Raw genomic sequence first — 8,851 nt, forward strand, 5'->3', positions numbered from 1 at the left:
CACTAGAAGATTCACCACTCCCCTTGTATTAGGAGGATTCGTGAGTAGCTACTGTTGAATCCCTTCCCCCACCACCCTCCAAGGAACCTATGGCCTGCTGACACTTGGCTACCCTAATGCTCCCTTGGTACAGTTGGCACCCAGCACAAATGAGTCGCTCTCAGGCAGTTCTCATTTACCACAGGGACTATCCTGGTGCCTGGATGGTGCAGAAAGAGGGGAGTGCAAAAAGGCACCTTTACCCTCTCCTCTGCTCCAAGCTGCACTGAACAGTCCTTGGTTGCTGTTGAACACAAGCCCTGTTTTTCTGCCTTTGCACTCAACAAACATAAATGTTATGTCACACTGAGTAGGTGGAGGACTTAGATCAAAAAATACCAACATTTTACCTACCAAGGGCCTGTGTAGACAAGCACGAAATGTACAAAAGCAATTGAAGGAAGTTTTGAAGAGCCTTGTCAGATTACAGGCTGATAACACCATCACCATCTCAGAGGGAAATCTGGTTTGGTCTAATTTACAGCAAAGAGCTGGAACAGCACAAGGACAAAACCAAAACATTATTTAAGGAAGCTGTGGAATTAATGACTGATCCAGTACACAGAGGTCATAGTTTGTTCCCAGACTAGGAAGAAGAGGCTGAAACATGGCTGATAGGATATAACCCTGATTTTCCTTTCTCTCCTAGCCTTTAAGGGTGAAGAGTTAGATTTCTGCCCTGAACATATGTTTGCAAAGGAGGCTGTATCATTGTTGCATTAAAATTTTGGAAGGAAAATAAAAAAATGCAGGACAGTTGTATTCAGAATGTGGTCAATTTTGAAAAGACCTGCACTTCTGTCTGACTCCCATCAGGAGCACTAGAGTGTGTTTTTAATGCATTCACAGGGGCTTGGTCAAAATTTCAGTACAAGGTAGATGCTGAAAAAATGAATGAATTGATAAAAGAATATTGGTATCTAAAGGCAAAAGCAAGAGAGATAATCCTAACTTGTTAGAAGAGTGGAGACTTTATTATGTTTACTGAATTGCAAGCTTTTCAGTTTAGATGGTGGTTGCCTTCGTGTTTGAATAAATTGCTTACAAAGAATATGTATGTGTATTTCATTTCATAGAATTTTCATGGGTGCTTTTGAGTTGTGGAAATCACAACTCGGGGAGAGGGTGTTTTAGGAGGTTTTTGACTGGGCGTTCATGTTTTAAAATAATTGTCAAGGGCATCTAGTTCCAAAGAGAGGCAATTTTTTTGCCTAGTCTTATAAATCTAAACATAATCTGACCTGTAAATGGGCATAGAAAGTACTTTAAAAATTATTATTGTTCATACATAAAATTGATCCCTCAGTCAGCTGTGAAAATCCATATTGATGGGTTTTTAAAGGAAATTATTGTCCCTGTGCTTGCCTCTACCATTTAATACACAGTCATTACGGTCTGATGTGTCACGGCATCTGCCTGGCATATGCCCTTGTTACAAAACTTCTATTGGAAAGAATTGTACATGCGCAGTAGCCAATTTTCTGAATTAAATAATGTGTAGTCTTTTTAATTGTAAAGCCCCCAGAACACTCATCCTTGTCTACACATTGAGCCTCGGGGTACACAGAATTTCAGAGAAACAAAGCTGTTAGAAGTGATAGAGACCAAAAAAGCATCTGAAATCCCAAAGCCGAGGCAATTTTGTTAAACTCCTAAAATATTGGTGTTGTGTAAAGAACTGCTGGCAAGCCGTGAAAGGTGAAGTGTGCAAAGCTTTCACACACAAGTTATAATGAAAAGGAAACTGCATAAAATCCCAAATCCTTAAATGAATATATGTATATTTAAATTACAAACACATTTATGTTACTTTAAATTGTTTGAAAATGATTTTTTTCCCTTCCTTGCCTGACAGGTTTTAAATTCATGCCTCCTATTTCTCCTGGAAAACTTGCTATGCCGACAGTAGTGTGGCTAATTTACATAAATTGGAACAAAGTCTCAGCCCTTGATAGCAAAGGGCTTGAGTGAAACAATAGTAAATGGAACAGAGTTTTACAAAGTTTAACATTCTTCCAACATATTTATTGCAGGGGAGCCAAAGTGACAGCAAGAATGCCAAGAAAAAGAACAACAAAAAAACCAACAAGAATAAGAGCAGCATCAGTAGAGCTAACAAAAAGAAACCCAGCATGCCAAATGTGTCCAATGATCTGTCCCAGAAACTCTATGCCACCATGGAAAAGCATAAAGAGGTACAGTCAGAAATACTGCTGAAATAGAAGATAACATTTTTGTAAAATCAGGCTTGACAATAGTTGAGTCAAAACAGGAAGGAACAATGCTTGTGACTGCAATTAGACTTTTATTTTTCTTTTACAGTACATATTGAAGTAGATTACCTTTAAATTAATTAGATCATACCATATCTGTGGTATGGTATAAGCTTTGTTTCTCTATTTAAAAGCTTTTATTTCTAAAAGATGTTTTGGAGTTATTTTTATAACCCTAGTCATTTTTCCCATTTACTTGCAGGTCTTTTTTGTGATTCACTTACATGCTGGACCTGTAATAAACACCCTGCCTCCCATTGTGGACCCTGATCCATTACTTAGCTGTGATTTGATGGATGGGCGAGATGCCTTCCTTACCTTAGCAAGAGATAAGCACTGGGAGTTCTCCTCATTACGCCGATCCAAGTGGTCCACATTGTGCATGCTCGTAGAACTACATACTCAAGGACAGGACCGTTTTGTCTATACGTGCAATGAGTGCAAGCACCATGTGGAAACAAGGTGGCATTGTACTGTCTGTGAGGTATGTGCATATGTGTCTGACTCTTTTTTTTTCTTTTTTTCTCTTTCCACTTCTCCTTCTAAATGTGCCTCCTTCTCCCCCAAGTTAAATGTTCTCCTGAGAACTGCCCATAGATCCAGAAACTAATTCTGAGCTAGGTGTGGGGATTGTCAGCATGGGTAAATTGTCATAGCACAGTAATTATTCATGTTGTGCAAGACGCAGGTTTGCCTAACCCCTGCTGTAGACGCAGCTAGGGTAGACAGAAGAATTCTTTTGTCCGCTGAGCTATTCCTCTTGAGTATTGCTACCATGGAAAAAACCCCTTCTGTCACTGTAGTAGGTGTCCATGCTACAGCAGCATAGCTGCCACGCTACGGTTGTGCCACTGTGGCACCTGTAGTGTACACATAGTTTCAGTTCTTTCAGGTAAGTATATGCTTTAGCTTGAAGCTCCTCAATATGAAGGTTTGTTTTGGGGATAAAATTTTGATTTAGGGGTAGTAACTAGTTTCTAATCTAACTGCTATAGGAGCAGCTAAATATACAGCTGTCAAATAAACAATCCATTTCTGAATCTAAGGTAGGTTTAGCTTACTGTTAAACTCTGATTCTGAGCTAGGTTTAACTTGCTATTAAAGAATCTAGGACCTTTAGACTCATTGTGCTGGTCTCTGAAGCTGGACTTCAGGAGACTGTCATGTCCTATCCCAATGAGGCAACTGTAACTGATGGGGAGGAAACTTACTGTCTCATAATACCGTCTGAAAAGGACAGAAGCAGGCAGGGCAATTAGTTGCTGGGGATAATATCTGAGTAGCTTCTAAAGAGGTTACTTGCTCTAGAGTGACTTAACTGCAATATTTTCATAAATAGAATCATAGAGTTAGAAGGGACTGCAAGGATCATCTAGTCTAATCACCTACCAAGATGCAGGATTTGTTGTGTCTAAACATTGGGTGAGCCTAGCATCTCCTCTCTTGAGGTGGCATAGTTCCTACAGTCATAGCACTGGGTGTTGGGCCCTTCCAGAATGTGCCTTAGTTGGCATTGAGTGGAGCAAGACAGATCCCACCCTGCAAAAAAACCCACAGAACAGTAAAGCCTAGTTTCATATCAATAATGTTGGCATAACCTCTTTAGCCCTCATAGTATCAAGAGCTTTATGCTGTGTTAAGATGCTGAAGTGAGTGGGTTTTTCTTTATTTTTAGGACTACGACCTTTGCATTAACTGCTACAACACTAAGAGCCACGACCACAAGATGGTTAAATGGGGCCTGGGTCTGGATGATGAGAGCAACAGCCAAGGAGAGCAACAATCAAAGAGCCCCCAGGAATCGCGTCGACTAAGCATACAGCGCTGCATCCAGTCCCTGGTCCACGCCTGTCAGTGCCGCAACGCAAACTGCTCATTACCATCCTGCCAGAAAATGAAACGGGTTGTTCAGCATACCAAGGGCTGCAAGCGCAAGACAAACGGTGGCTGTCCTGTGTGCAAACAGCTAATTGCTCTTTGCTGCTACCATGCCAAACACTGCCAAGAGAACAAATGCCCTGTGCCATTCTGTCTCAATATTAAACACAAGCTCCGGCAGCAGCAGATTCAGCACCGCCTCCAACAAGCTCAGTTAATGCGCCGAAGGATGGCTACCATGAACACCCGAAACGTGCCTCAGCAAAGTTTGCCTTCTCCTACCTCAGCAACGCCTGGTACACCCACACAGCAGCCAAGTACGCCACAAACACCGCAGCCGCCTCCTCAACCCCAGCCTTCCCCTGTAAGTATATCACCAGCTGGCTTCCCCAGTGCAACAAGAACTCAACCCCCTACTACTATTCCAACAGGAAAACCTACAAACCAGGTGGCAGCACCGCCGCCTCCTGCCCAGCCTCCCCCAGCGGCTGTGGAAGCAGCTCGGCAGATTGAGAGAGAAGCTGCCCAGCAGCAGCAGCAACTCTACAGGGTCAACACCATAAATAATGGTTTACCTCCTGGCCGTCCAGGAATAGTAAACCCAGCAGTGGGTTCAGTGAACCAGATGCAGCAGGTTGGCATGAATGTACCCCGGCCTAACCCCGTAAGTGGTCCAGTAATGTCCAACATGCAATCTGGACAATGGCAATCATCTCCAATGCCACCGCAGCAAACAATGCAGCCGGGAATGCCAAGACCTGTTATGCCAATGCCGCCACAGCAAACTGTAGCTGGGCCAAGAATGCCAGGTGTGCAACAGCCACCACGCAGCATTGCTCCGAATGCACTTCAGGACTTATTGCGGACCTTGAAATCACCTAGCTCTCCACAGCAGCAACAGCAGGTTCTTAATATCCTCAAATCCAACCCTCAGCTTATGGCAGCTTTTATAAAGCAAAGAACAGCCAAATATGTGGCAAACCAGCCTGGGATGCAACCACAAGCTGGCATACAGCCTCAGCCTGGGATGCAGCAATCTCAGACTGGGATGCAGCAGCAAGGTATGCACGCACAGCCTAGCTTGCAGACCATAAGTGCAATGCAAGCAGGAGTCCAGAGACCGAGTGTTCCTCCTCAGCAGCAGGGAATAGGTGGCATGAATCCCCAGGGGCAAGCGATAAACATTATGAACCCTGGACACAATCCTGGCATGACAAATATGAGCCCACAGTATAGAGAGATATTGAGGAGGCAATTACTGCAGCAGCAGCAGCAGCAACAACAACAACAAGGAGGTGCTGGCATGGCAGGAGGGATGGCCGGGCATAATCAGTTTCAGCAGCCTCAAGGACCTGGAGGTTATCCTCAAGCCATGCAACAGCAACGAATGCAGCAGCATATATCAATACAGGGGGGGTCCATGGGACAGATGGCTCAGATGGGACAGCTGAATCAGATGGGCCAACCTGGCATGGGGGCAGATGGCACTTCCAACATTCAGCAAGCACTGCAGCAAAGGATTCTGCAACAGCAACAGATGAAACAGCAGATAGGGTCCCCAGGCCAGCCTAATCCCATGAGCCCCCAGCAGCATATGCTCTCAGGACAACCACAGGCATCTCATCTCCCCGGCCAGCAGATTGCCACATCCCTCAGCAACCAGGTGCGATCTCCAGCACCTGTTCAATCTCCCCGGCCCCAATCCCAACCACCACATTCCAGCCCGTCACCAAGGATACAGCCCCAACCGTCACCTCATCATGTCTCTCCCCAGACTGGTTCCCCCCACCCAGGACTTTCAGTTACTATGGCTAGCTCCATGGATCAGGGACACTTGGGCAACCCAGAACAGAGTGCAATGCTTCCACAGTTAAACACCCCAAACAGGAGTGCATTGTCTAACGAATTGTCTCTGGTTGGTGATACCACAGGAGACACACTAGAAAAATTTGTGGAGGGTTTGTAGCATTATGGGAGCATCACTTTTTTTCCTTTCGTGTTCTTGGACATTTTGTACTGAAAATTCAGACATCTAGGTTGTTTTGAATCCTAGATGGAACTGCTGCTTCCTACACATGGAAGAATGAATTGCTGTTTAAAAAAACAATACAAAGAATATATTTTTTGTTAAAGCCAGGCGGTTAAAATATCTGGTCTCTTTTTTGTGGGTTTTTTTGTTTTTGTTTTTTGGGTTTTTTATTTTTTTTTTCCTGTTGACTCATACCTTTTTTTAATGGGAAAACAAGTTCATTATATTCATATTTTTATTTGTATTTTCAAGACTTTAAACATTTGTGTTTAAAAGCGAAGAAAAATAATATTCAGAAACTGTTTCCTGAAAAATGCAACATTATAATGTATCCCGATAACTTTGACATGTTGCGGGAAGATTTTTTTTCTATAGTGAACTCTGCAGGCATTTGAAGTATTACCCCTGGAAAAAATAGGAATTGACTCTTGCACACACACAAACACACACCTTGGCTAATGCCAAAATCCTTGTCTTGCAGATGTAGAAATTGTTGCTTTGTTTCTCTGATAAAACTGGTTTTAGATGAAAAAAATAGGGATGATCACTCTTAGACCATGCTGATTTCAATAGAGAAGAAGCATTCTTTTCTTTCATTCTTTCTTCTATGTGAAACTTGAAATGAGGAATGCAATTCTAGTGTAAATCATGCAAGCTCTATAATTACTATAAATAAGAAAATCCAAGAAGATTCAATCACTGTATAGAATGGTAAAAAAAAACAAAAAAAACCTCATTTCTTACTTATATATCATATTGTTAAATAAACTGTGTGCAACAGACAAAAAGGGTGGTCCTTCTTGAATTCATGTACATGGTATTAACACTTAGTGTTTGGGGTTTTTTGTTATGAAAATGCTGTTTTCAACATTGTATTTGGACTATGCATGTCTTTTTTCCATTGTATATAAAGTATTGCTTAAAATTGATATAAATTACTGAAGTTTTTAACATGTATTCTGTTCTTTAAAATCCATGTAAGAATGTTTAAGGTTTTTATTTATTTATATATTTTTTGGATCATGTTCTTTGTAAGACATGGCTATGAATATTCGCTCATTACACAGAAGCAGCCAGTGGCATTGATAGGCGAGGCACGATACAAGGAGTACTGTCAGTAGCATGTCTGTTTTACCACACCCTTTATCGATTGTTTCCTTTTTGGGGAGGGGGAGAGGAAGATAATCTGTTCCCCATACATTTAATACTTACAGGCATTCATCCAGAAGGGTTAACTGGAATAAATTATTAATAGCTGTTGCTTTTTTAAAATGCATTGAATTTAGAGAAGGATCACCATTGGAAGAGAGAGAGAAAGTACTGAGTTAATTCTGGGCTAATTTATTTAGTCTATAGAAAAATATGAACATAATATGAACCTATTGACTTTAACACTATTTTTCTGCTGTTAACTCCAAGTCTAGATTTGAGGGTTTTCTGTGGAATAAAAATAACTAATCATGTACGTGTTCCCTCTAATATCCTGTCGTCATGCCCTGATGTTCATGGGCACACTCCACCACCCAGTAAATTACTTTCTTTCTGAATTTAAAACTGAGGAAACTCTCCAGGTTTAGGATGTTAAAGTTAAATCCACCGTTAGCCTAGGATTACAACACCTTAAATTTTAGTCATGTGGTTTATGTGAACTTCAAAGGGGATTTACAGCAAATCCAGAAGAATACCCCCTAACCCATGGTCTGATGTTGCTCCGGTTGGGAGCATCTGGCTTGCTTGGCTTTTTACATGAAGTTAGCACTTCCTCCAGTATTACATTTTTTTATTGGAACAGTGTTTTAAGGAAAAAAAGCAAATGTATTAACTTCTGGAAGTGGAAGAACTTTTTGCCCCATACTGTGAAAATAGTAGTGCACCACAGCACTGCTTAATCTTTTTTAAACTGTAGAGGGTCTCTGCTTAACTTCTTCTGCAAATCTAAACTGTTGTACCAACATCACCATCTTTGGACTCACCTTCCCATGCAACTGTCTTCAGCAATCAAGATGTCAAAATTCTGGGCTGGGGTGAGGTCACTGAACACTAACCCAGAGCTTGTCCAAAGGAAATTGTTGTAAAAAGGATGGAAAGCCCTGATGCTGTGTCTCATGCTGTATACATAAAAGGAGAAAAATACTATATTTGTGATCAAAAAGAGGAAACTTGAAATGTGCTGGTGTTTCTAATAAAAGCTGGTAAAACTGCTTGGATTGAAGGATGGTTCCAATTGGCTAGTGCCCATTAGGATCAGCTGAGTGAACTAAGGTTTAGCTGACTGTACTGAGTCCCGCTAGAGAGAGAGAGTGAGTGTGTGTGTGTGTGTGTGTGTGTATGTGTGTGTGTGTGTATATATATATTTTATTTTTAAAATTTTAGCACTATTTCTAAAGCTGTATAAGGGAAACCTGAGGGAGATGGGGCTGATTTCATGTTACGGTTCAACTGGCTTCCAGCTGTGGAAAGTGTGCAAGAAAGTCCTTATAGAAAACGGAGAAACATAATTAAGTTCTGATACCCCTGTTGAGAGAATGCTGCTAATACTGTAAGTATGGGGTGGGGGTGGGAAGGAGAGTCTAGATTGCATAGTGTCACTATTCCTGATCCCATATACTTTGCAGCCATGCTGAATGCAGTG

At 41.7% G+C, this 8,851-nt stretch overlaps 1 protein-coding gene across 3 annotated transcripts in view; it reads left to right on the plus strand.

Moving 5' to 3' along the window:
• LOC123343894 (CREB binding protein) overlaps positions 1-8,421 on the plus strand; it is a 187,994-nt gene extending 179,573 nt beyond the window's left edge. For all 3 annotated transcript variants that reach the window (XM_044979412.1, XM_044979413.1, XM_044979414.1), the window contains exons 29-31: positions 2,073-2,234; positions 2,515-2,796; positions 3,988-8,421. In XM_044979412.1, coding sequence (XP_044835347.1) covers positions 2,073-2,234; positions 2,515-2,796; positions 3,988-6,156 — 2,613 coding nt within the window. In that variant the 3' untranslated portion in view covers positions 6,157-8,421. The remainder of the gene's footprint in view (positions 1-2,072; positions 2,235-2,514; positions 2,797-3,987) is intronic.
• The last annotated feature ends 430 nt before the right edge of the window (positions 8,422-8,851 follow it).

This window comes from Mauremys mutica, chromosome 11 (genome assembly GCF_020497125.1).
Source record: "Mauremys mutica isolate MM-2020 ecotype Southern chromosome 11, ASM2049712v1, whole genome shotgun sequence".
In the NCBI taxonomy this organism is placed as follows: Eukaryota; Metazoa; Chordata; order Testudines; family Geoemydidae; genus Mauremys; species Mauremys mutica.